Source organism: Halichoerus grypus, chromosome 5 (assembly GCF_964656455.1).
Source record: "Halichoerus grypus chromosome 5, mHalGry1.hap1.1, whole genome shotgun sequence".
NCBI lineage: Eukaryota > Metazoa > Chordata > Mammalia > Carnivora > Phocidae > Halichoerus > Halichoerus grypus.
Genome location: NC_135716.1, coordinates 8,936,531 through 8,962,896, shown reverse-complemented (window position 1 = coordinate 8,962,896; position 26,366 = coordinate 8,936,531). Strand labels below are relative to the sequence as shown.

Sequence of the window (26,366 nt, the reverse complement as noted above, 5' to 3'; positions counted from 1 at the left end):
GATGTCCCCCTCCCCACCTTTGTGAAATACCTCGGCAGGATGACCCCAGCTCCCTCTGTGCGAATTCACTGCCCCAGTGTGAAATCATAGCCCTGTAACTTTCCCTTTAAGAGCTGTCAGAGCCCGAGAGGCTGGCCAAGCTTGGGCTGGAGGTGGGGACAGAGGGAAGAAAGGAAAAAAAAAAAAGAGAGAGAGGCAGGAAAAGTTTTTTCAGAGGAAAATGCAGGGTTTGTCCTAAACTCTGACGTCAGATCTTGCTTTAATAAACCCCCCCCCCAGGGCTGTGGGAAGCGGCATATCTCCTGCTCCTGATGGGCCAGGCCAGTCTCTCGGCCCAGCTCCCCCGAGAGGCGGCCGGATCCTCTGGGCGGCTCGGTCGATGCCTTTGCCCCTGACTTCCAGGCATGAGGTGGCTCCTGCCCTGGACACTGGCAGCGGTGACAGCAGTAGCCGCGGGAAGCGCCCTGGCCGCGGTGAGTCCCGCCTGCAGGGGCTTACAGAGGGACCCCCGATCCCGTTCTCCAGCCCGTTCTGCTACACGGGTGGGCAGATCGAGAGGGGCTGGAAGTGTGGGGGCAAGCTGGCGCCCACGTAGGGGCCAGGGCGAAGCCCGGGGGGTGGGGGGGTGGGGCTGTGCGGGGTCAGCTGGTGGAGTCGGGGGAGGGGGTAGCCCCCGGGGGGCGGACAAAGCAAACAAGTGGTCCACGCCCTTCTTTCCCACCTGAAACTCAGCAAAGGGGCACTTGTTGGAGCGGGGAGTCGGGGGCCTGGACTCCAGTCTCAGCTCTGCCCAGACTGGCCGTGTGACCTTGGGCCAGTCACTCGTCCCCACGTAGTGCTAAGCGAAGACGTTGGCAGGAGACTTGTAAAGTCTTGGGTTTGGAACGTGAGTCTCCAAGTGCTGGGGATACTACACAGAGAGGAGTCGGAAAACACCCAGAGAAGCTGGAAAGGAAAATGCCAGCTTTCAACACAAGCGCCTCTCTTGAGCAAACATTGCTTGGGGTGGTTTCCACCCCCAACTGCTGGTGCCTTGGGCTGGCACAGCCCTCTACAGCTTATGAAGCGTGCGCCCTGGGGCCCTGCACGTGACACCTGCTCTTTCGGGGGATCCCGAGGGTTCTCTCTCTCCTCTGTCTAGCCCAGGGCACTCCGAAGGGAAGGGGGAAGGGTCTGCACCTCCAAGAAGCACGCAGCCTGCTGGCTGTGGGTTAGAGGCAGGCCCGGGGCGGGCAGGAGGTGGGCAGCTGGGAAGAACTGAATCCAAGACCCCACAGCCCCAGCCAGTGCCTTCTGCCAATAGTAAAGCGAGAGACAGAGGGAAGGCGGCAAGAAGGATTTCGTTACCCACTCCCAATGACAGCTTCCTTGGGGATCAACGCGCCCCATTTGTGGATGAGGGAGCTGAGGCTCAGGGGTAAAGCGACTCGCCCACGGGCTCAAAGACACCGATTCTGACTCAACCAGATCTGAGGCTGAGAGCTGGTGGCCGACCACAGCCCAGTTGCCTCTGGACCTGGGGGATGGAGGTTCCTCCAAGCGCCGTAGTAGGTTTAAGGAGGGCAAGGAGTGTATCTGTGTGATTCATTGTGAAATCCTTTGAAGCTTGCGTGGTGCCCACCCACAGTGGGTGCCAAGCCGTGCTACAAAAGGAGATACTAACTTCATTTTACAGAAGAAAGAAATGGAAGCTTAAGGCAAGCAAGGGACTTGCTCAGAGTCTCACAATGAATAAGTGGCCAGGGCTCCAATTTAGATCTTCCCCTGCCAAATCCTGCTCTTTCTTCCAGAGCTTTCCTAGCTGAGGGGCAACCAAGCATTTCCTACAGACTGGAGCAACCACAAGGAGCTGAAGCAGCCTTTATTGGGGGTTGCTATGGCTGGGAGGACAAGGGGTGGATGGAGGAGAGGTGAGATGTGTAGGGTAGCAGGAGTCTGAGCGAGGAGAAGGAAAGAAGCTGTAGGCAGGGCCAAGTACCCGGGAGCCCGTTACCTCCCAGAGCAGGAGGTGCTGGGGAAGAAAGGGGTCCAGATCCCCGGGCTGGCTATGGGGCCATGCAGCACGGGATCCAAGAGTCCAGACAGACCCAGACAGCAGACTGAAGGGGAGGCTCGGGACCTCTCTTCTCTGCAGCTCCCCCCACCCCGAGGACCTTCTCTGGGCACCCAACACGACCCAGCCCACACTGGTGTCCAGATCCAGGAGCTCCCAGACAAAGGGAGCTCTCAGAGCATCCTGACGCCCCCAGCGAGGGCTGTGAGACAGATGGCAACCAGGTCTTTGCTTTCTGGCCAAACTCCATACATGGCTGTCCTCTGCTCACTAATATATAATAGGAATGCAAGTTCCCTCAGGCGCCCAGTGGGATTTTACTGGAAAAATGATTATAGATGTTCATATGGAAGAAAAGGTTGTGAGAATTGCCAGGAAAAAACTTTGAGGAAGTAGCGTTCTGAGGGAAGACTTGCCCTATTGGATAGTAAAAAATTATCTAAAAGTTCTGTAATTGAAGGAGCAAGATGCCAACCGGGAAGAGAGAAATTGAGGAGGACAGGGCAGTGAGCTCAGAAACTCAGCCAAGTCGACTTGGGAACGTGAACTATGATAAAGGTGACTACAGATACGACTGGTTTTTCCATCTCTTTGTTCTTTTCTTCCTTCTACGTGGAGAGTATCCACCCTGCGCCACGAGAAAGGGGCTGCATTTAGTGGGTGTTATCACGTCCCGTGCCAAGTGCTCTGTATGTATGCGGATAAGACCTTCCTCGGATCATGCAACAGACATTCACTAGCATTTATTGAACACTTCCTGAAATCGTCATAGCAATACCCTGAAGCAGATGTGACGAGCCCTCTTTGTAGGTGCCAAAACTGAAGGTCTGAGAGGTTCAGTAATTCGCCCAAGGCCACACAGCTGGTAATGAGCAGAGTTGATTTGAACCTCGGTCCTGTGCTTTGCCATACTGCCTGCTGGCTCCCTGGTGCGGGTACTTGCCGAGAAATGAGAGGTTTCTGCCCAGAAACACAGTTTCTGCCCCTATAAAGTGTACGGGCTAGAGACGGAGGACAGCCACCCACGCGTGGAGAAGCGAGGCGGCAGGGGTGGAGTCATCCAGGAGAGAGAGGTTGGGTGTAAGCTCTGCCCCTGCCTCTGCCTGTGGCAGCAGGACCCTTGACTACTGGGGGCCTCCCCGTCTTCTCTTGTTCATCGGGGCTCACGACCTCGGCCCTACGCAGCTCCCTGCCGCTGCTGGGGAGTGACCACAGGGCTGCGTCAGGGAAGCCTCTCAGAAGCCCGTGACTGGGTAAACAAATTATGTGCCAGGAAATTAATTCCTGGACGCACATTAGGTCCGTGGTAGTCAGTGTGCAGGGGAGACCCACGCCCCTCCTCCCGTGCAAATGCACGTGGGGATGGGCACAGGTGTGTGCACGCACGGGTATCTGGCATCGCGGCTCGTCTGAGTGTGCAAATCGCCATGGTGTGTGTGAATGCATACGGATGCACGTGGAGGGTATGGAATGCAAGCTCATTCTCCGCTCCTAGGACCGACCGCAGAGCAGTGTGGCGCAGGACACGGCATATCCCTTTTAAAAACGTGAGAACAGATGATACGCCTTCTTTACATGGCCTGTCCATAGCTTTGGACCCGAGCCAGCATTTCAAACCCCCCCCCCAGGCCCCTGCTCGGAGCCTCTTCCTGCAACTTAGAGGCTCTGCTCACAGCCGCGGCCCCTCCCACTCGCCGCTTGTCCGGGATGCTGGCGGGAGTGCGGCACGGACAGGCATTTTCCACCTGGCACGGCGCTTGGCAAAGCCTCACCCTCTGGAATGGGCATGGGAGCAGTGCTCCTTGGAGAACCAGACCCTGACCGTGGGCGGGGCAGTACCTCTGGCCCGTCAGCGGACTCACCTCCCCCAACGTTTAGAAAAGGCCCCTGCCCCATGCCAACAAAGCAGCCAAACGCCAGGAGGCTGCCTTTGGCTTTGTACAAGGATTTGTGCCTGGGATTCCTCCCAGGAACCTTGGCCATCTCTCTGGGCAGCAGGGAGGGGCCGCTACACACACTGTGGGTTCCATATGGGAGCAAGGAAAGTAAGACAGCAATGGTCCACACTGGGCCCCCGGAAGGGGCTGGGAGGCTTGCCAGCCACAGCCGGGGAAGCAAAGCAAGGAAGGAAGTTTTGAGCAAGAACTATAGAATACTGCGAATGTCTAAGAGTGAGGTTTCGGCATATCATACATTCATTCAATACCTCTGGAGCTCCCCAGGCCTCAGTAACACTGATGACAATGAAGGAGAACACTGCTTAAGTGCTCTCTATGTGTATCAGCTCAATTGAAAACCACACCTATGAAGCAGACAGCAACATCCTTATCCCAGCACAGTCCAACGCGGCCGCTCACCACATGAGGCCGCCGAGCGCCGGAAATGTAGCTCATCCCATGTGAGATGTAGAACACACACCATATTTCAAAGATTCAGTATGAGTACAAGAACATCACGGGCTCACTGTAATTTTTCTATTGACTCCATGTTGAAACAAGAATATTTCTAATATATTGGGTTAAACAAATAGAATATTTTCCCTGGTTTCTTATTGGTTCTTATTGGTTTTCAGTGTGGTTGCTAGAAAATATAAAATTCCATAGATGGTTCACATTGTGTTTTACTAGACAGTGTTGGCCTGGGAAAACTCAAGTGTATGTAGGTGGATTTTAGTAGGTGGGGAGGGAAAGATACTGAGGGTTCTAATCCCAGCTCCTCGACTGAGCCAGTTTCTTCATCTGTGAGAAGACGTAATATCAGTACTTGCTTCCTTGGGTTATTGAGAAGATTAAGGAATGAAACAGAGATAAAGCACATGAAAGCACTTCTCTCCAATAGCAGCGATGGGGGCATCCCAGCTTGACTGGAAGCACTGGCTGCAGACAAGTGCCGGGTCTGAACAAATGAGCAGGGCTTCATAAAGACCCCAGACTCAGCACCAGGTGGGCCAGAGGAGGGGCAGATTTACCTGTGGGCTGTGCTGGGCTCAGGGCTGAGTTGGTCTCCTGAAGCACCCAAGCTTTCCACATCCTGGCCAGCTTCCCAGCACATTTCGAGGGAGTCGAGGAACATGTTTGGATTATCACGTAGGAGAGAGAAATACTAATGGTGGCTGTGATGAAGATGATGGTGCTGATTGATGGTGGTGGTGATGAAGGTGATAATGATGATGATGGTGGTGATGATTGTGGTGATGGTGATGATGTTGATGATGTTGATGATGATGATGCTGTAGAGATGGTGATGGTGGTGATGATGGTGATGATGGTGATGATGTTGATGATGATGATGATGGTGGTAGAGATGGTGATGGTGGTAGAGATGGTGATGGTGGTGATGATGTTGATGATGATGATGATGTAGAGATGGTGATGGTGGTGATGATGATGGTGATGATGATGATGATGATGGTGATGATGATGATGATGGTGATGATGGTGATGATGATGATGGCGGTGGTGGTGGTGGTGATGGGGGTGGTGGCGACAGTAGTGGTGGTCGTGCTGATGGTGATGATGGTGGTGGTGATGATGATGATGGTGGTGGTGGTGATGATGAAGATGGTGATGGTGGCAATGGTGAGGAAGATGGAGATGATGGTGATGGTTGTGGTGGGGTGAAGGTGGTAAAGACAACAGTGGTGATGATGATGATGCTTGTAGTTGAGACTTGTGTCTTACAACCCTGAGTCCCTTGATGTTGTCCATGGTTTCATAGCCCATCCACTTACTCATTCCATGGACGCTGACAGCCTTGCTGTGCACCCAGCCCCTTCCTGTTTCTAGAGACATGGTGATAAATGGTCATCTCTGTCCCGCTGTCAAGAATGGCTCATGTGTTGGAGATAGATTTTTACACTAGCAGAGAGGAGCATGTTAAGGAATCCAAAAGGAAGCTCAGAGGGCTTCAGGAGAAAAATACCAATTCCGGGGCTCTGAGCCTGAATTCCTGGGGACAGCCCCCAGGAATTCACATAAGTCCACATTAACTGGCACCTTGGTGATTTTTTTTTAATTTTATTTTATTATGTTATGTTAGTCACCATACATCATTACTTTTTGATGTGGTGATCCACGCTTATTGTTTTCGTATAACACCCAGTGCTCCCTTGGTGAGTCTTCACACACACTTGAATTCAGAAATCACTCCTGTTTGTCCTCTAGCCTTGACATTCTGCTCATCTGCCAACTGTCCTCCTGCTCTTCTCTATGGGGGGGGGGTGCAAAAGCGGGGAAGGGGGACAGAATCAGAGGAGAAGGAACTGTGCCTCTCAAAACAAGAATAACGGACATTCCAGGGGATGTGATATCCTCTGTGCTCACCCACCCCAAGGCCCTCAGTCTGGAGGCAAGTCCAGGCTTGGGACATCAACTGTGGATCTGCTAAGCCCTGCTAAGGGTGGGTGGGAGGAGTGAAAGGAAATGAGAGTCCAGGGCCCAAAGAAGAGGAAGGGAGGGGTCCAGTCTTGCCCTTCCAGGAAGCCTGCATTGAGTCTTGGAGGTGAGAGAAGGGGCATGTGCTATGAGCCTGCCCAGGGCAGGATGGGTCGGGGGGTGAAGTTTGGAGGAATATTCTGAGAGAGCAAGGACATGTCACCCTGTCCTTGGGGCAGATGGTGGACTGGCCTGGATGCTTGCCTTCTCAGTGTTTGATATCTGGTTTTAAAAATAAGGAGGTTGGACTAGACCCCTAAGCTTGCTTCCAGCTGGAGCCACCAGAGTCCTAGGGTCCATTCACTCATTCCCCGGGCAGCCCACTATCTCACCAGCAGCAGGGCTCATGGGCTGTGATTCTCATGCTATTGCTCTAGGACGTGCATCGCTGACCTTGGCACCAAAAGGGGTGTCCAATGCTCTGGGATGACCCTCCAAACATGCGTCCTCCCCTTAAGGTGTCCAAAGATGATTTCCTCTTTGCCTACCTCTCGTCTTTCAACCCTCAGAGTATATCGCTGGTCTCATAAAGCTGGAAAGCACACCCCCAGCTTAATCTCCAAGGGGTCTCACCATCTCAGGGGTTCCCCAGTCAGGCCTGGTCCTGAGGATCCTCAAGTTCTACCTACAAAGAGCAATCCCAGGCTCCCCCAGGCCTACTCAGTCAGGCTGGGTAGTGGTCCAGGACTCCAGAGTTTTAACACTTCCCACCACAGATGAACGTTGAGGCCTTGCAAGCTCAGGAAGCACCCCAGTGGGTAACAGGGCCCTTGGAGGACTACAGTGCCCAACAGCCTCCCCATCTCAGGGAGGATGGCTCCATCTACCCCTGGGGCCATCATCCACTCTTGTCTCCAGCTCCCTACTCCTCCCAGTTGCCAGTGAGAGTACCATGACCTTCAGCTGGGTCCTACTTCCGGCCCCTCCCTGGGTTTCCTCCAACCTAGAGGCTCAAGTCCACGCACAGAGCTTGGAGGGAAGAGAGTGAACTCTGCAAACAGGATGATCAGGAGTAAACCATGGAGTTTGAATTTAGAAAGGGGAGCATCTTGAGCACCTCACTTAACCTTTTTGAGTCTCAGTGTCCTGTGACACAGGGATCTACTCCTGGATGTCACTGTGCCAGAGGACAAGCTGGGTCAAACGCAGAGCCTCGAGCAGTTGGGTGCGCCCTGAGTACCCCCATACTCCCCACTCTGAGTCTGGCCAAGCCTGTCTTCCCCCCTCATCCTTTGGGATTGCCTTCGTTCACCTTCTTCCCTATTTCAAGGGCCATTGTCCCAAATACTCAAGTGTCCTCTCTCCTGTGCATAGGCCCCTACTGTTCCTTCTGTTTGAAATGTCTTCCTCCCTCTTCTCTGTTGATGATGTTGTTGGGACTGCTACCCTCCAGGAAGTTTCCCTTGGCTTCCACCCAGGTGGAGCAGCCGGTGGGCACCCATGAGTCCTTGTTCTTGCCTAGGTAGAAGGGAACATGTCACTTTTCAGGAGCTCTCTGCTGGCCTTGCCCCATGCATGAGCCACCCTCCTTCAAACTCCTACCTCCCGCAAGTACACACCCCCTGGCCTTGGCACATGCTGTGCCCTACTGCCGGCCTTGCTCATGCTTTTCCCCTTCTGGACCTGACACTTTCCGGTAGATGTCACTGTGGATGCACATTATAGGTGCCCAACGCTTAGTTGTTGGTTGAATGAATGAATGAATGAATGAACAAAACCAGAAAGGCTGGGCAGGATGGGTATAGAGGGAACAGGGAGGAAGGCACGACACTGGCCTTTTTAGTAGAGGCTTTGTGCTGGGGAAGGGGCCAGGGAATCTGACAAGGCCTGGGCCTGATTGCCAAGAGGGCTGAACAATGAGCAGGAACCTATGAACTGACTTGCTGAGCCCAGAACCAGGAGTCCGAAGGTGCGGTCCTAGTCAGGCTCTGCTTTAGTCTCTGAGCCCCGGCTTCTCCAGCTGAAATGCAGACAAGAACCCCGGGGTTGCCTGTGCCGGGGGGCGTGCTGGGTGAGGGCAGGCAGCAGCACACAGCCCAGAGCGAGAGCCAGGTCTGCCCCTTCCCAGCGGGGCCTGAGCCTTTCATCTGGAAAATGGACTTTAAAAGCCTGGCTCACAGAGCCCCCATGATCTGGTGAGAGAAGGCAGGCTAGGTGCTGAGCACACGTGGAGGAGGAGGTTGGGGAGCAGCAAACGGGGGCGCGGATATCAAGGTGCTCTGGCGTTAGCGGGGGTTGTCTTCAAGGCCCTGTTGAGAGTTCTGGAACAGCAAACCTGGAGGGCGGGGGCCGCACGGATTGGGGGTTATGGCCGCCCATCTGTCCTTGTTGCTGCTACTCTTTAAGCCTGCCTCCTCCATGTGCGTGCACGCACACACACACACACAAACACACATACACAGGCATATACTAGTGTGCACACACAGAGACACACTCACATGCAATGGACACATACACACACACAGAGACACGAGCATACACGAGTGTACATGCACACTGTACACACAGAGGCACACGCACACACGAGTGTACACGCACACTGTACACACACATGCACACATACACAGACACACACAGGCACACGCACACAGATACACACACATACACACACAGGCATACACGAGTGTGCACACACAGAGACACACTCACATGCAATGCACACATACACACACAGAGACACGAGCATACACGAGTGTACATGCACACATGTACACACACATGCACAGAGGCACACGCACACACGAGTGTACATGCACACTACACACACACAGACACACACATATACACACACAGGCATACACGAGTGTGCACACACAGAGACACACTCACATGCAATGCACACATACACACACAGAGAGACACGAGCATACACGAGTGTAGACGCACACATGTACACACACAGGCGCACGCACACAGACACACACATACACACACATGCACACACAAGTGTACACACACACTGTACACACACACACACAGAGGCGTGCATGCACACACAGGCACAGGCATACACGAGTGTGCACGCACACACACGTACACACACAGAGACACAGCCATACACGAGTGTGCACACACACACATACACAGAGAGGTGTGCATGCACACACAGGCACAGGCATACACGAGTGTGCATGCACACACACACACATACACACAGAGACACAGGCATACACGAGTGTGCGCACACACACAGACACACTCAGACGCACACGCACACACACCAGCTGACTTCTTTAACAGCAGCTCCAGGCCCCGTACTCCAAGGAGCCGCGTCCTGATCCAGGCAAACTTCTGTCCGACAGCCGCAAGCACCACCCCCCGTTGGACCCTCACTGTGAGCTGGGGCCACACATACCTCACTTAGTCCACAGGAGAGCTCTGCGGGGCAGGAACTGTTATCACCCCCACCCACAGAGGAGGAAACTGAGGCAGAGTTTTACTCTGATCCCCCAGGCCAACAGAGCTTCAAAATCACCACCTCGTCCCCCAGGCAGGGCTGGCAGGACCTGCTCCCAGGGGTGTCCCTGTGTGCCAGCCCCTTGCCCATGTCTGTCCTCCCGGCCTGAGTCGGACCCAATCCAGGATGGGGGCAAGGGAGCTGAGGTCAGGCTCCGGATGCTGGAGGGAAGAACTACCTTTATCAGAGGCCCAGTTCAGCCAGCCAAGAGTGCTAGAAGGTGCCAGAAGATTGCCTCACCCCAGCCTGCCCTATGGGGGTGCAAGTGGCTGGTCCAAGGCCACAAGTCTCAGCCTGGGGGCTGGAGCCCAGGGCCTCCCACCTCCAGGTATGGACCTAGATGCTGAAAATAGTTCTCCTGGCTCTATCAGGAAGCTGCTCCCTCCTCCCCTGTATGAAGAACAGGCCTAACCTCAACGGATGGCAGTTTTTTCCACCCTTGTCTATCTTGGCTATTGTTCCAGGGCTGGCCCTGTCCCTGGTCACCCCATGGCCACTGCCACTTCCAGGCCTGGGACATGGAAGGCTCCCAGTTCCTTTTGGTGAATTGCACGAACTGGAAATTAGGCAAGAGAAGGGCCCCTTAGAGGTCACTGGAGGAGTATGAGATCCAGAGTCAGAAGAGCAGAGTGCGTAATTTTCTTGCTCTGTCTGTTAAATTCTGTGGGCCTCAGTTTCCCCATCTGTCAAATTGAGACCATGAGGGCTGAATTCACAGGGTTGTTTTAATCATCCCCTGGCACACTGTGTTGGCTGAGTCAGGAAAGACCCCTATCTCCCCCAGGGGATACACACATTTCAGGCGTGGCCCTTATGGTCCTCTGCCATGGCCCTAGCCTACCATCTCCATGTCCCAGAACCCTAAGCCCTAATCTTGACCACTGGTCCTTCCTGCGCCATGTTGCATCGCTACTACCTGCATGCCCTTGTTCCTGTTGGTCCTCAGCTTCGATGCTCTCTCTGCCCTTCTGGTCAATCCTCAATCATCCTTCAGGACACAGTGCACATGACGCCTCCTCCGAGAAGCACTCCCTGCTCCTATACCCCTGCTCCTTGCCTTCTTATCTTGCTCTCAAATCCCTTATTTAGACTCTGCTGAGATGTTGTGTGGTGTGGCCATTGGGTTCAAATCCTACCTCTGCCATTTGTGAGTGGCCTTGGGCAAATTATCTGACCTTTCTAGGGCTCAGTTTACCCATCTGTACATTGGGGAAGATGATTACAAAAGCCACATGCCTCTTAAGGTTGTCACAAGGATTATATGATTTATGTAGAATGAAAAACAAACAAAGGAGGCATAAAAGGCAAAATGCAGAATCCAATGTAGACCTTGCGTTGATCTTGATTTAGAGAAACCGTCCAATTAAAAAAAAAAAAGTCTTGGAGACAATCCGTGAAATTTGACTAAGGACTAAGGACTGGTTATTAACTAGAGAAAATCACAACATTGTAACTGATTTTATTGGTGTGATCATTGTATGGGGGTTACATTTTTAAAAAATTTCTCATACTTTCGAGCACACTCAAGAATCTCAGGTAAAATCACACAGTGTCTGGAATTTGCTTTGAAATCCTCAGGGAAGGAATGTATGTGAGTAGGCGGATAATAGCTGAAGCAAAATCAACACAGCATTGATAATAGCTAAAGTTGGTGAAAGGTACGAGAGGTTGTATTACTCTCCTGATTTTGGTGAGTATTCACGCCTGTCTCTAACAAAGAATGAACAGCAAACACTGCCTATAAAAGGTCGAATGGTAAATAGTCTAGGCTTTGTGGGCTAGAAGGTCTCCGTGGAACATTCTTCTTTGTTTTTGTTGTTGTTTCTCACAACTGTTTGAAAATGGGAAGTCCCTTCTTCCCCCTTACAAAATGCAATGGGCCAGATGTGGTTGATGGGCTGCAATTTCCAATCCTTGTTCTAGATGCAGTTACTCCTTTTATAGTCCTGTCTCCTAAGAAGGTGGGGTGCTCCCTGAGGCTTTGTACTGGGAACTTAGGAGATGCTTCATATGCTTGATGAATGAATGAATGAATGAATGAATGAACGAACGAACAAACGGTCACACAAGGGCTCGTTATTTGGAAAGAAGTCTTGCTCCTGAGCCTTCAGCCCTGTCCTATAAAGTCGAGTCCCCCATCCCAGCCAGAAGCTCACAAGACTGCATGTTTATAAAACCAATTAGCAGAAAAATCCCCAAAACTCTTCCATACCCCATGACCTGCAGCCTGGCCAATACGGAGTCAGCTGCGGGGCCTTCAGTTCCTGCCCTGGGAGCCAGGGCTAGGCATTGAAGTATCTGGTGACTTTAGGGGCGGGGAGCTAAGACCCTTTGGAGACAAGGCCCACCTGAAGCCAGCCCCCACCAGGAACAGGGGTACAGATCCCTAGGGGTGCTCTCCTACGAGAGCTCAGGAAATAGGGGTCCACCCGCTTATACTGTGACTACCCTGTCCCTTGTATCAGATGTGAGAACAAAGTGGTAGAGAAGGCAGGTGGGCTGTGGGGGTCCCACAGCTCTGGGCCCAGGCCAGAGGGGGTCACATTCTTCCACTGCCCCCAGGGCCCTCTTTTCAGTAAAGGGGTGAACAGAAACTGCTTCCAGGCAGGGCAGCCCTTTCCTGAAGCCCCCAGAACACAGTTGAGGGTCTGCTCAGACCATTTCTGTCTCAAGGCTGCCCCCTTGTGGAGTGTCGAGGTGCTGCCTCCCAAATGCAAGCAAGCCAGGCTCCAGGACCATCCCCTCCAGTCACTGAGCACCTGCCCCTGGAGAGCCAAGCACGGTGCTGGGCACTGAGGAGGCAAGAAAGACAGCCCTTCCCCGATAACCCCCCATGGGAGGTTCCCATCTCCTCTCCTGGGGTCCTTGGCAGCTTGGGCTCAGCCCCATCACGATCCTCACCACCCCGTGGGGTAGTCTTGATGCCGTGCCCTTTCCTCTCCCGCAAGGGCACCTGTCCCCGATGAACCACGCACACACTCAGAAGAGGATGGGGTCCATCTCAGTCATCAAGCAGAACATTCCAGTCCCCTGGGTGCCCCACCCGCCCTGGCCGGCTTCCGACTCTCTGACTCTCCGCTTCCTTGCCTGCTGCCATGCGTTCTTGGGAAACTGATAATGCAAGTCAAACTGTAGATTCACTCGTCCCCGGGTCCATCTTCAGAGGCTGGAAAACACCATAAAATCCATAGTTACTGCTCATCGTTAAACAGCATCTCCAAACTACATCTGCAGCATTTCCTACAGGGGCTTTAATTTTTTTTCCCCCAATTTTCATTTGCTTCTGTTTGTCCAGGAAGTTCCATTGCAGGGATCAACTCATTTCTTTTACCCTGCCTCACGATCGCCCTCCTTGTCCAGAGGGGCGAGTGTCGGATGCTGTCTTAATCCATCCAAGCAGCTGTGACAAAACACCACAGACCGGGGAGCTTATGAACAACAGAGATGTATTTCTCACAGTTCTGGAAGCTGGAAGACCGAGATCAAGGAGCCCACGTGGTCATGTTCTGATGAGGTCGTAGCTGGTGTCTTGTCACTGTCCTCACGCAGAGGAAGGGGCGAGGGGTCTCTCTGGGGTCTCCTTCAGAAGGGCACTAACCCCACTCACAAGGGCTCCACCTCATGACTTGTAGGGCGTCTGCACATAATGCACGGAAGTGTGATCATACAGAAGTTCTGTGTTCCACGACAAAGACAGTGGTCATACAAAGAGGAAGGCAGCCTGGAGCCCCCACACCTTTCCCTCCCCTGCCGTGCACTCGAAGACAGGGTTCCCATTCCCATGAGAATCACCAGAGGTGCAGGCCAGAATACAGATTCTCCGCCCGGCCTAGAGGAACCAAAGCCGAATATTCCATGTGGGGGTCAGGAGTCTGTATTCTAACAGGGTCTGTAGGCCACAGCTGTTCTCCACCTCCACTGCTCTCAGAACCACCTGGAAACGTCCCAGTGCCCACACCCCTGCCCAAAGCATTTAAGTCAGGATATCTGGGGACAGTGGCCACACATCAGTGTTTGTTAAAGCCTCCAGGTGGTTCTGACGTGCAGCGAAGTTTGGGAACCACGGTGGGGAGTGATTCTACTTGTAATGGCCACCCTGCTTGTCCTGAGAGGTGGCTGGGTCGGGGCGTCCCTGGTGAGGCTGAGCAGGTGGAACTGGCCAGAAACAGGCTGTGACCAAGTGAGCACTGGGCACCCACCTGGGGAAGCAAAGCAAAGATTGTTTTTTTTCCCCTCTTGGCTTCTGCTGTTAGAAAACCTGATGTAAGCCCCATGTGGTAGTGAGTTTGCAAAGATCAGTTTCCCCATCTGCAGAATGGGCACAGCCACCCTGGCTCGGATAGCTCAGCGTGTGTAAAAGGGCAGCAGCTGAGCTGTCTGGGGAAGGAGGCAGGGCATGGGACCGGCTCCTGTCTGTGCTGGGGAATGCAGGGAGAGGCTCCAACACCAAAAAAAAAAAAAAAAAAAAAAGTGGGAACCTGGTAAGAGCCCCAGGGTGTCCCAAGGGCCCAGCCAAGCAAGTATCCTGGGGTTCCAGGAAGAGCTTCGGCCCCAGAAGGAAAGTCCCATTCTGGAGATCCTGGGCAGACACAATGGCCTCCTAGTCTATTGCTCTGGGCTACACAGAACTTCCTCCAAACCTTCCTCTTGGGCCAGTTGCCCGAATTACTCTCTGTGCTCTGTGGGTTTTGCCCAAGGACCTATTGCTTGGAATGGGCTGAAAAATAGAATTAAGTGTTCTTTTAAAAACAGCATCCCAAAAGTCCTATGCTCATTGTCCATGTAGACAAGGGCCCAACATGGCGGAGCGGCCCAAGCTCGCTGGTTCCGGCACTCTGCCCAGCCGTTCAAGCTCAGCACAAGTCTCCACTACCACTGCACCCCGAGCCCCCCACGGCAAGGACGGTGCTACGGGGCAGAGGGCACGTCCCCGGTCACGGGAAGGGCGAGGGGGCCATGCCCTGAGATTTGGCTGACTTCCCAAGGAAGCCAGTGAAGAGAAGCCCTGGGGAACGTCTTACCTCCATTCTCCGGCTGAGGCACTTCCCCCGTTCATGTTATGGATGGAAAAAGAGAGCCCATGTCTTCATGACAATGGTCCATGCCTCATGGCAAAGGGCAAGTGGCCATGCCGTGCTAACCTGGACATTCAAAGTGGCTGATAGCCTGTGTGTGTGTGTGTGAAAGAGAAAACATGCGTGTGAGACAGACGGACGGACACAGCTTTGTCTGGCATCTCAGGGAGCTAGTGCTCCCGAGAGGAACCTCAGGGAGACACCCACGGGTGAGCTGGCTCTGCCCCTTGGGGACACGGGAGGCTGCACTTGGATGGACACAGGTGCAGGGGACTCACTGGACTGGAGGCTCCAGGACTAACTGGGCCCCCTAGGAAGACACCATCACCTCCCCCACACCTCAGCTGCTGCCTGGGGTTTCATAGACAGGCCATCTTACTAGAAGCTGATGTCATCAAGCGTCCCCTGCCTGGGGAGGGGCCCCGGCAAAAGTTGTCATCAGCACCATGCACCGCGGGGGGGTGGCTTTGAGTGGGGCAGGGGGGCGACGGGTGATTCAAAGGGAAACCAGAGGCTTCGAGCACAGAGCATGGAGTCAGACCCTGCAGGCTCAGTCCTTCTGCCAGTCGCTGCCTGAGTGTCTGGGCAGCTGCCTAGACTCCCTGAGTCTCAGTTTCCCCACTGGTTAAGTGGGGGCGGGGTAGTTACTCCCCCAAGGGTTGGTAGGGGGATTCATTAACTGAATGCACTGTACCTGGCACATTTCGTGGCTTTCCTTACCAGATTCGCCTGCCCGGGCCAGTATCAGCTGTAGGAGCTCCTGGTGTGGAAATCTAAATTCTCGGAATTAGGAGCCTGGAAAGGGGGCACAGTGAGAGGGAACTCTGCGAGGACAGTGAATCTTCTGGGCCCGCTGCTCCAACCCCATCCCGCACAGGGCCTGCCCCGCTGCTGGTGCTCAGTAAATATTCCTCAGAGAGGAAACCATGGGCTTCACATTCTTCTTCCAACGGGCAGGTTGGTCAGAGAGGAGTTCTAAGATGCCTCCCAGCTGGAATACTCAAGGACCCTTCCGAACAAGGCTGGCCGTAAGCCCCTCCCGACTCCCCGCCCAGCAGCAGGTCCTCCCCAGCCCGCTCAACCCCAGGACGTAGTTCGGGCTGGAGTTTCTGGAGGGAGCAGGACTTTGAAACAGGGCGCTGGGCCGCTTGGCCTCAGCTGTGGCAGTGACATGAACGCCTGAGGTCTCCACTTGTCGGGAAATGCGATCCTGAGGGGACAGACACTTCACACAAGGATCCCCACAGCCTCTCCCAGAGCTGCCAGCCTCTGGATACTTGCCTTGGTCAGCTGTGAGGGGAGCGTGTTCCCAACGACCACAGGAGCGCAGTCTCTTCTGGGAGGGTGACCACAGATGGCAGAAGAGTTAAGGGCTCAAGATCTTCGGGCAAGGCAGCCTTTGTTCCATCCCGGCTGCCCCGCCCCCCAAACGTGACTAGCTGTGTGGCCTCCTGCCGTCACTCAACCTCTCTGAGCCTGTTGCCTCTGCTCCAGGAAAATTAGTAGGCCTGCCTCGTGATTTGTTGGGGGAACTGTAGGAGACAGGGCATCAAAAGCCCTCCATATACAGTTGGTTAAGCGTCCGACTCTTTTTTTTTTAAGATTTTATTTATTTATTTGACAGAGACAGAGAGACAGAGAGCAAGCACAAGCAGGGAGAGCTGCGGAGGGAGAGGGAGAAGCAGGTTCCCCAAGAAGGGAGCCTGACACGGGGCTCGATCCCAGGACTCTGGGACCATGACCTGAGCCAAAAGCAGACGCTTAACCGACTGAGCCACCCAGGCACCCCAAATGTCCGACTCTTGATTTCAGCCCAGGTCATGACCTCAGCGTCATGAGATCGGGCTCTGTGCTTAGCATGGAGCCTGCTTGAGATTCTTTCTCTCTCTCCCTCTGCCCCTCCCCCCACTTACTCGCTCTCTCTCAAAAATAAATAAATAATTTTTTTAGAAGTTCTTCATATATAACGAACACCCATAGATATTAGCTATGAGGTAAGGGCCTGTGTGTGTGTGCACACAAGGAAATGGATGGCACATGGTTTCTGCCCTCGAGAGAAGACAGTGTCACCGGGAAATGTACATTGACTCCTTCATTCTATTGACAGATGTTTATTGACACCCACTATGTGACAGGCTTTGTGAAGCCTGACACTCCTCTACAGCCCCCAGCCCAGATGATTGTCTAGCTGCTTCTTGATTACCTCCACTGATGGTGCGCTCACAACCTCACAACTGATTCCTTCCATTAGAAAATTCTCCTTCATGTACAGTAGTGGGAAAAGTATGAACCCAGCAGATTTGAGTTTAAGTCCAAATTCTGTCACTTACTACATGTTGACCATGAACAAGTCACTTTGCTGATCTGTAAAATGGAGCTCATGATACCAACCACTGTGGGGAAGACAAAAGATCAGCCACAGAAACTGAAATCTAGCTCACGACTGGCCCCTAGCGGTCACCGCAGCTATGGTCTGCAATGGAATGGACTGGCTAGATAAGTTAGAAACCGTAGCCATGATCTCATTTGGTGCTTGTTCCCAGAACCTTGGTGGGTGGGGGTATCTAGTAGTAGGAATGGCATTTCACAGCAGAGAAAACCAAGGCTCAGAAAGTGAACTCCCAGAGTCACATGGACAGTACGTTGTAAAGACTAGACTTGACACAGTGTGATGTTTCTAAAACACAAATCTGTCCTGATCATTCTGCTAAAATCCTTCAATGAATGAAGGCAGCAGACTCCAGCCAAAAGCCTGAGACTTTAGCCAGGCATTCAGGTCCCTCCTTGATCTAGTTGCCAATGACCTCATTGTGATCTGTTCCAGCCTCCATCTCCTCGTACCTCTTGTCTGCACCCTGCACCAGCTCACTGCAATTCTCCCCACGCCCCAGACACAAGCCCGTGCTCACTGCTCTTGGCCTTTGTATCTGCTTTGGTGCCCTTCCTCAGTGCTCTATTCCTGCTCGTCTTCACACACCTGTTATTCTTCCCACACCAGCTCCCGGAGAAGCCCTCCCCAGTCCCAGCAGACATGGCCAGCCTTCCTGTGTGCTCCCACAGGCAGGTCGGCTTTGTTTCCCTGTGGCATCCCCCACTGTCGGCCCAGCACCTAGTGTAACACTTGGCACCCAGGGAGAGCCGACTACAGGTGTGTTGAGTGACCCAGTGACTGGAGGGGGGTGTGCAGGAATGTGTGGTGCCATCATTATGGCATTGATCACACTGAATTACAATTACCATGTTCGTGTCTGTTGGCCCCATGGGCAGTAAGCTGGTGAGCAGAGGGGTTGTGTCTCATGCACCCTTGCTTCCTTCAAGCCTTGCACAAAGCCGGGCACGTGGTAGCTGTTCACTAAGCATCTGTCCATAGAATGCATGAAAGAGTCGATACATTTCCCCAACTAAACTGTCCACTCTGGATGGCAGAAGGCACATGGCACCCCTCTGCTTCCCTGTGTGCACACACACACAGAGAATTCATCATCAGGAAGAATCCACAGTCACATCCCTTGTGGTGTCAACACTGGGCAAGGCAGCAAGGATTCAAGGGGCTCACATCAGACTCAGGAGTTCTCAGGCCCCCCATGCACTCCCTCTACCTTCTCCCCTGGACTGAGGCCTAGGAGGCTTCCCACCAGCAGATGGCGCCAATAGCAAGGTCTGAGCTAAGCTGACCTCCCTCCCAGAGCCCATCCCTCGCTGCCCCAGCCCCCCTAACTGGTTTCCCTTAAGGAACTCTGTGTTCTGGGGCTCCCAGCAGGTACTGAAAAGGAGCCTTCCTTCTGGGGGGCTTTAACCTGGAGACCCCAGAATAGATGGTGACCACGTGGAGAGGGGTACCTGCCAGATGAGAGCCCATCCCAGCCCGGCTCAGAGGGCCCAACCCCACAAGTCCCATGCTGAGCCCTATGGGGGTTCGGGAGGACCCCCGACAAAGAAATGCAAGCGAGAAGTCATGCTTTTGAGGGCCTGCCATGTGCCAGGCCCTACCAGTGCTTCTGCATACATGGGCTCTCCCCTTCCCCACAGCTCCCGGAGGGGGGCATTATTGTGGCCGTATCACAGATGGGGATGTCGAGGCCCAGAAAGGTTAGGAAGCTTGTCCAAGGCCACACAGAAGGAATACACTGCTGGCTGTCTCAGTCCCATGTTCTTTTGTTGACACTCAAATTTAATCCGAGCGAAGAGGAGAGGTTCCAGGACTGGAAGTCCTGAGTATCAAGTGACACCAAAGCCCCGTGTAGTCAACAGCCCCCCGTGTGGCCGTCCCACTAGGAAACACTGATACATGCCTGCCGTGGGCTCTGGGCCATGCTTCAGGCACACGGACAGCAGTGAGGCCTTTACAGTTTACGATCTGGTGGGGAGGGAGCCCCCTAACATGGCCGGGGGAAGGCCTGGAAGGCTTCCTGGAGGAAAGGGCTTTTTTAAATTTCCTCTGTCAAGAGTATCTATATCCTGAGGGCCTGGGGACTGATTAGAGAGAGTTCATGGGTGCTTATGAAGCACTGAGCCTTCTAGTGTCACAGAATGACGAGGAAAATTCTCTCCGCAGAGTCAGAAAGAGGGGTGTATGTGTGTGTGTGTGTGCACACATCTGGCTGGTTTATTGATGAGGGGGTTTGGGGTTTTGTTGTGTCGCATTGTATTTCTGAGGAAAAGCAAGCAGGGGCAGGGAAACTGATCCCCCAGGTGAACAGGGACCAGCACTGCCCACCTCCTAGAGTTCCTGGATCCCGGCCAGCAAGGCCTTGCCCAGCCACGTCACCCATGGACAATGGAAGTGGCTGCAGGCATGATTCTCCTGGCCATCCTGGGTCTCTGTCTCTAGCCTAGCAGAGAAGCCCCCAGTGAGGATAGGATGAGGCGGGACGGAGGGGAGAGGTTCAATGGCATCTGGAGAAATGGGTGGCAGACAGCCCCCAGGCCTCCCTGCGGTGCCTTGCTGTGGGCCAGGCCCCGTGTGGAGGGCCCCACCCTGCCCTCCTCCCCGAGGGCTTGCTTAGTCTCCCGAACACACACAAGTCTGGCCACCAGGTGTGCAGAGCGTCGGCAGGACAGGCCAGGTGCTCAGGTCAGCGGGCCAGGAGCGCTCTCTCTGAGGGAGGCCCTTAAGGGGGGGCCTGAGTGGCAGTGCCCAAGTGAAGGGAGGCGGGAAGGACATTTTGGTCCCAGGGAACTCAGGGCAGAGGTCCTGCGGTAGGAAAGGAGTGGGCACGACTGAGCCCTGAAACCAAGCCCAGAGGTCATAGAAGCTTCAAATCAAGGTTTGCCCGTTTGATTTTCGAGAGTTCAATCAATATTTACAGTGAAAAGGATTACGTGTGAAACCCCTAACCAAGAGCCCAATGAATCCAGCCCCTCAATCTGGATCATCTCTCCCGGCCGCTGATCTCTCCCAGCCGCTGGTCCTCCCGGCCAAGTGTGCAAGGGTGGACTTCACAGCCCTGGGGCAGAGCGATTCCTGCCCTGACTTTCACAGAGCTCCCTGGGCCCCCCCTGGGACACCCAGCACTCTGTGTACAGCTTTGAGCTATAAGAAATCACCTCTAATGTCTGCCTCTCCCATAAGCTGTGAGTTCTTCAAAATCCAAGAATTTTTAAATTCATCTTCAAATGCCTAGAACTTGAGAGAGGCTATGAGCTAGCTCAGCAACGTTTGTTATGCAATTACAAGAACCCAGAGGGCAGAGGTGAAGGGTGTAGAAATGAGACTTATAAGAGTGGTTTGTGCCTAGATCCTGACACATATTGTGTCATCCTGGACATGTTCCTCTGCCTCTCTGGGTCTCAGTTTCCTCCCCGGGAAAAGGGAAGAAGAATCTGAATATGTCAGCATGTGTCGTTCCAAGATTGAAATGCAGATCTCTAAGCTCCACCGAGCAGGGTTTCTCGGGTTCGAGGTGGAGGGGGTGAAGCCCTGGTCCCCACCTCTGCTGACCTTGGAATTCTGGAGTCACGGTTCAGAAGCCCGGGACGGGATGCTCCCCGGCAGGGATCACACTGGCCTGGGGATGGGAGAATGGCCGGGAGCCGTGTGCACACTCTCTGTCCTCAGACAATTCCCTTTCTCCTGCGGTCTCTGCTTCCTCCAATGTAAAGAGCAAGGGTCCAGGACAGGGGTTCAGGGCGGCAGCCAGAGGGGGTACGAAGGTGACTGGCTCCCAGAGATACAGGCGGCTTGAAACTCTTAAACTCAAAGACACCCCAGAGCAGCTTCCCATTCTATCTCCCTGTTCTTCAGGGCAGGGATGGCTCTTTGGGCCTATCTCTCCTCTTCCCAGCTTCCCAGTGTTGCGTCCATCGTATTTTCAGGGTGACGATGAACCTGGGGGCTTGGGGATGGGAATGGGGCCATGGGAGGTGCGTGGGCAGGGGGACTCCTGTCTGTAGGCCTGGCACTAGCAACAGGGGCCTAACTCCCTTCTACAGGACAGGGAGAGCCAGCCACAGTGGGCTCTGAAGGGGTCACCTGCCGTCACCCCACCGCAGCCTTTCCTGGGGCTCAGAGGGCAACTAATTATAATAATAATAGGTCATCTGGCTAAAACCTGCTGTCAAGTATGAGTCATCTGGCTCTGCAAGTTCCCAAGGACCCATAGTGGAGTGAAGAGGGTGGCTCTTTGCTCAGAGGAGGAAAGGCAATGGGATCCGGGCTGCACCTCGAAACATGACTCATCAGAAGGCATTCGCTACTCAGAGCCTCGGGTCCCACATCTGTGAAATGAGACTGACTCAGTGCCCTCCCAGGTTGTGGGATGCTTGAGGATGGAAGGAAACACATCCAGGTTGTGGGATGCTTGAGGATGGAAGGAAACACACCCAGGTTGCGGGATGCTCGAGGATGGAAGGAAACATATGAGGCTTAGTGTGGCCAGAGTTCTGACATAGAATCAGGGCCCCACCACCTCCAGTAAGGGGACTGGGGAAATTGGCTTAACTTCTCCGACCTCCTGGCTCTTTGCTCCTATTTGTTTTACTGAAGAGAAAGGAGATGTCTGGCTATTAAAAACATGGTAGAAAAAAACCATAATTTTATGTAAACCTTTTAACACCAGGAAAATGAGAAGGTGATTGCCGACCCTTTAGGCTTTGACACCCCTGCCTGGCAGCCCTTTATCTCTGCTTTTCCCCTACAGGCCTTCTCTCCAGCCCCCACGGCCATGGCCTTCACCCCAGTGCCACTGGAGGATACATCTTCACGCCCCCAATTCTGCAAGTGGCCATGTGAGTGCCCGCCATCCCCACCCCGCTGTCCGCTGGGGGTCAGCCTCATCACAGACGGCTGTGAATGCTGTAAAATGTGTGCTCAGCAGCTCGGGGACAACTGCACAGAGGCAGCCATCTGTGACCCCCACCGGGGCCTCTACTGCGATTACAGTGGGGACCGCCCGAGGTACGCAATAGGAGTGTGTGCACGTAAGTGAGACCCTCCCTACCTTCTGGCCAGCCCCCAGCACCCCCAGCTCTAGCCCTCACCTGTAGCCCTTCCCCTGGCCAGTCTCTGCCCCCTTCCTGCTCTAGTCTATGATTAAAGGTCAGAAGCTGGGACCTTCCTGAAGAGGGAGGGATGCCTGCATTCCTCTTGCCTCCGGAGCCTGGCTTCCTGCTCTCTTCTCGGTCCTGGAGGCACATCCATGGCTGAATGGGGAATAGGGACCCACCAAGGAAGACCTAAGCATGGTTTCATTCTCTGAGTTGTAGACCCTTTGCGGGATGCCTATGCCTTCCAGGGGCACCGAAACCCATCAGAGCCCCAGATATTTTAGTAACATTCTAAATTTAAATAATATGTTTTTTTTTAAATCCAGTAACCTTGAAAGAATAAAATCTATCAGGCTACAATCATCCCTTCCTACACACCCATGTTCCTTCAGTTACCACTGTCACTTTTAACTTTTTAGCCCTTTCTTCTGGTAGTTATCACTATATAATATATGTCTTCTCTTATAACTTGATTGGCTTAAAATATCAATTTTGGATAACCTATCAATGTTCCTATATGACAGCTGATGACTTAACTCCTCAATACCACCAGACACATCACCTATCTTGGTTTTATTTTCATGATTTTTGGTTATACAATAATCAGTATTTACAATATTATGACTACATAAATAATGTTGCTGAAGCATGAGATACTGTATTTGTTTGAATTTTCTTTCTCATGAAGCTTTTTGTTTTTCCTGGGGTTCTAATTGCCTTTGCTTTTTCTTTACTTTGCTCTTTATAATATCCTCATAGTGGGGGGACAACTGTTGTTGTTTGCTTGCTCTTCAAGTGCTCTATCATGTCCTTTTTTGTTCCCAGAGACTTCCTTTCAGGGACTTTCTGATCTCATGCTTCTATCTGGAATGGCAGTCATTTAGCTTGAATCGTCCAAGCTTTTATCCAAAATACATGACCCAGCATGATGAAGAGAGGTTACTAGGCATCATGGCACAGTAGCCTAACTTCTGAAAAAGTACACAAAGCCTCATAAACCCAAGAACACCTTTCTTCCCTTAGTGCTGAATCAAGACTTCTCCATAACTATGACGCCATATGCACCCAATTACATGTTCACACATAGCATTGTCTCTCATCCTCAGCTAACCTATTATATCTCCTGAGGTGGATGGTTGATGACGGTTATGACCATAATTCCAAGTCAGACAATCCTACCTGTGCCTCACAGTTAATTATAAGCACTTTCTGCTCTTTTATCATTGATTCATGCTTCAACTTTCATTCAAAGTCATCTGTCTTTAGCTTTCCAAGTACCACCCCTGATTCTCCCGTCCTTTACTTTTCCCCTTTTATTCAGACTAATTATTAGCCCCACAAAACAGTGTGCTCAAAGAGAACTTGCAGCAACACCTGCATAGAATCATCTGATGTGTTGGTGAAAAATGTTATCCTTGAGCCCCACCCCAGACTTACTGAGTAAAATTCTCTAGAAGTGAAGGTGGGCATATAAACATTTAACAGGGTTCCCAGGTGATTCTTATTTACACCCAAGTTTGAGACTGACTACTTATCTATATAGAAAGTCATATAGTCTCTCCTCATACCCGGTGAGAAATCTGGCTGAGCCTTCCTACACTAGAATCCCTTTGTTACAGGAGACTGTCTCATCATTTCTTTCCCTCTTAGAGCTGTTTTTCAAGGTCATTAAAAAGGTAGGTCAGTTCACAGTGATCATACTCATCTCTACAGCTGTACTGACATCTTACTACATGCCTGGCACCATGTCTTTATAGACATTCTCTCATGGACCCAGAGATTGTGCAGGCCCTGAAACTGCCTCTCCTGCCTGCCCTTCCCCACCAGAGGCCTGGAAAACCACCTTTCCAATCCATCTACACCTCGTATCTCCTTGTATCTTGGGTCCTGCTTTCACTCCCTAGAGCCTCTTAGCTTCCCCTCACCATGAGCCCCTGTGTATTTCCTTTCCTTTTATCTGGAAGGAAAACTGGGCCACAGATTTTAATATGTATTACACTTGCCAATGGTTCCCTGGTCATATAGGTTTGCAGACACTGGAATAAACAAAGTTAAACAAGTATACAGAATTTCTGAGAAGTTTTAAATGTTCACATCCACTGTAAAATTCCAAAATGGGAGATATAAGAGGCCTTTGTTTTTGAAACTTATTTGCACAGGGAATTGCTTTGTCCAGGTAGACTTTTACCACTCCTCCACCCCACCACACATGTGCACACTCACAGATACACACATCGCATGTACACACATACACACAAACATGCAACTCGCTAGTGTTCTACGAAACATCTTCCTAGAAATGTTGCCATGGTGTCTGAGTTCACAAAACCCTAAGGCAAGAAAGACAAGCGGGCAGGGTCTGAGGGCCATAGAGAGGAAGGCACCTTGGGGCCAGAAGGGGAAAGAGAAAGAAGAGTCCCACAGACAATCTTGTGGCAAATGGTCAATTCAACCATTGGATGGTCCCCAAGACAGGTTAAACCTGTGTTTGGAGATGTGCATGTAACTAGGCCGAGACAAGACAGGCCCTAAGAATGAGCAGTCCCAACACTGACACGTAACTCAGAGAAAGGTGGAATTATGGCAAATGAGTGAATGCAAGCTTTGGCTACCAGAGGTCACTGCTCCTGGGCACCAGTCACTGTGGCCAGGCAGAAAAGTGAGCTTGGTCTTGTCCATTCTGCTCAGTTTCCAAGAGAATCCAAAAGTCCAGATTTGTGTATGATTTGTAAATGTTGGCAATATGTTCCAAATTTTTTTTTTTTTCAAAACGTTCTGTGGGCCAAACTAAATACTTCTATGGGCAAAGAGTGACCTCTGAATTACACTCTTTGGCTATTTTGGTTGTACAAACTTTACTCTGTGTTTCATACAGTTGGGCCAGGCCTGAGAGCAGGGTGGTTTGCTGGAAGGATCATGCAATTTACAGGCAGACAGATCTGGGTTTTCAATACTGGCTCTGCCATTTGCTGGCTACGTGACCTTGGGCACATCACTTAAGTATCTTGATCAAACCAACCTCATGCAGCTGTTGAGAATAAACAAGGGACCGCATTAAAGCCTCAGATGTGACTGGCTGTTCTATGTCATTGTTTTACTTGCTTTGTTTTAACTTTCCCTTGCAGAAATTATCTCGGTTTTGTACACAGTCATCCTCAAAGGAGGAGGCAGCCCTCCTTCCAGGCTAGACTCCCCGGTGTAAAGAGTGAAGGAGTAGACAGCTCATGCATGGTCTTTGGCGATAGACGATCTAAAGTTCAAATTCCAGCTCCGTAACTAATATGGTGACGTTGGGCAAGCTACTTAACCTTTTAAGTGTCAATTTTGTCACCAAGGAAATGCGACAAATAATACCTACTTCTTTGGGTGGTTGGGATTTCAAGAACCTGACACGTGGAAGGAGCCCAATACAGATGAGGGCTCACCCCACCTCCCTTCCATCCATATATCCGTCCGTCCATCCATCCATCCATCCCTCCATCCATCCCTCCATCCACTGACTCATTCACACAGTTATGAATAGGTGGGTGATAATGCAACAGTTGGGTTACAACAAGGCATGACCCACTGTCCTTGCTCCCATGCAGCTGACAGTCCATTAGGGGGTGGGTGAGGGAAGTGAAGGCCTGGATGGTGGAGCCAAGGACCTATAGGTCCTTCAGTAAGAGGAAGGCTCACCACACCATGCCTATACTTGCAAGCCTGAGATTAGATAGGAGATGGTGAGCTTCACCAGGAGCCGGTCCTTCCATTAGTTTAAAAGTGAATGAGGAGGGGGCATTAGAGTCTGCTGCAGGCCCAGGCACCATACATATCATGCACCCTACTCTCCCTCTAGCCTATGGTGGGCAGGCTGCTCAGGG

General features: G+C 52.4%; 1 protein-coding gene across 1 annotated transcript in view; it reads left to right on the top strand.

Moving 5' to 3' along the window:
- Positions 1-337: 337 nt before the first annotated feature.
- The window catches only part of CCN4 (cellular communication network factor 4), a 36,554-nt gene continuing 10,525 nt past the window's right edge, over positions 338-26,366 (top strand). The window contains exons 1-2 of the mRNA XM_036091137.2: positions 338-473; positions 22,158-22,437. Of these exons, the coding sequence (XP_035947030.1) occupies positions 405-473; positions 22,158-22,437 (349 nt within the window). The 5' untranslated portion in view covers positions 338-404. The remainder of the gene's footprint in view (positions 474-22,157; positions 22,438-26,366) is intronic.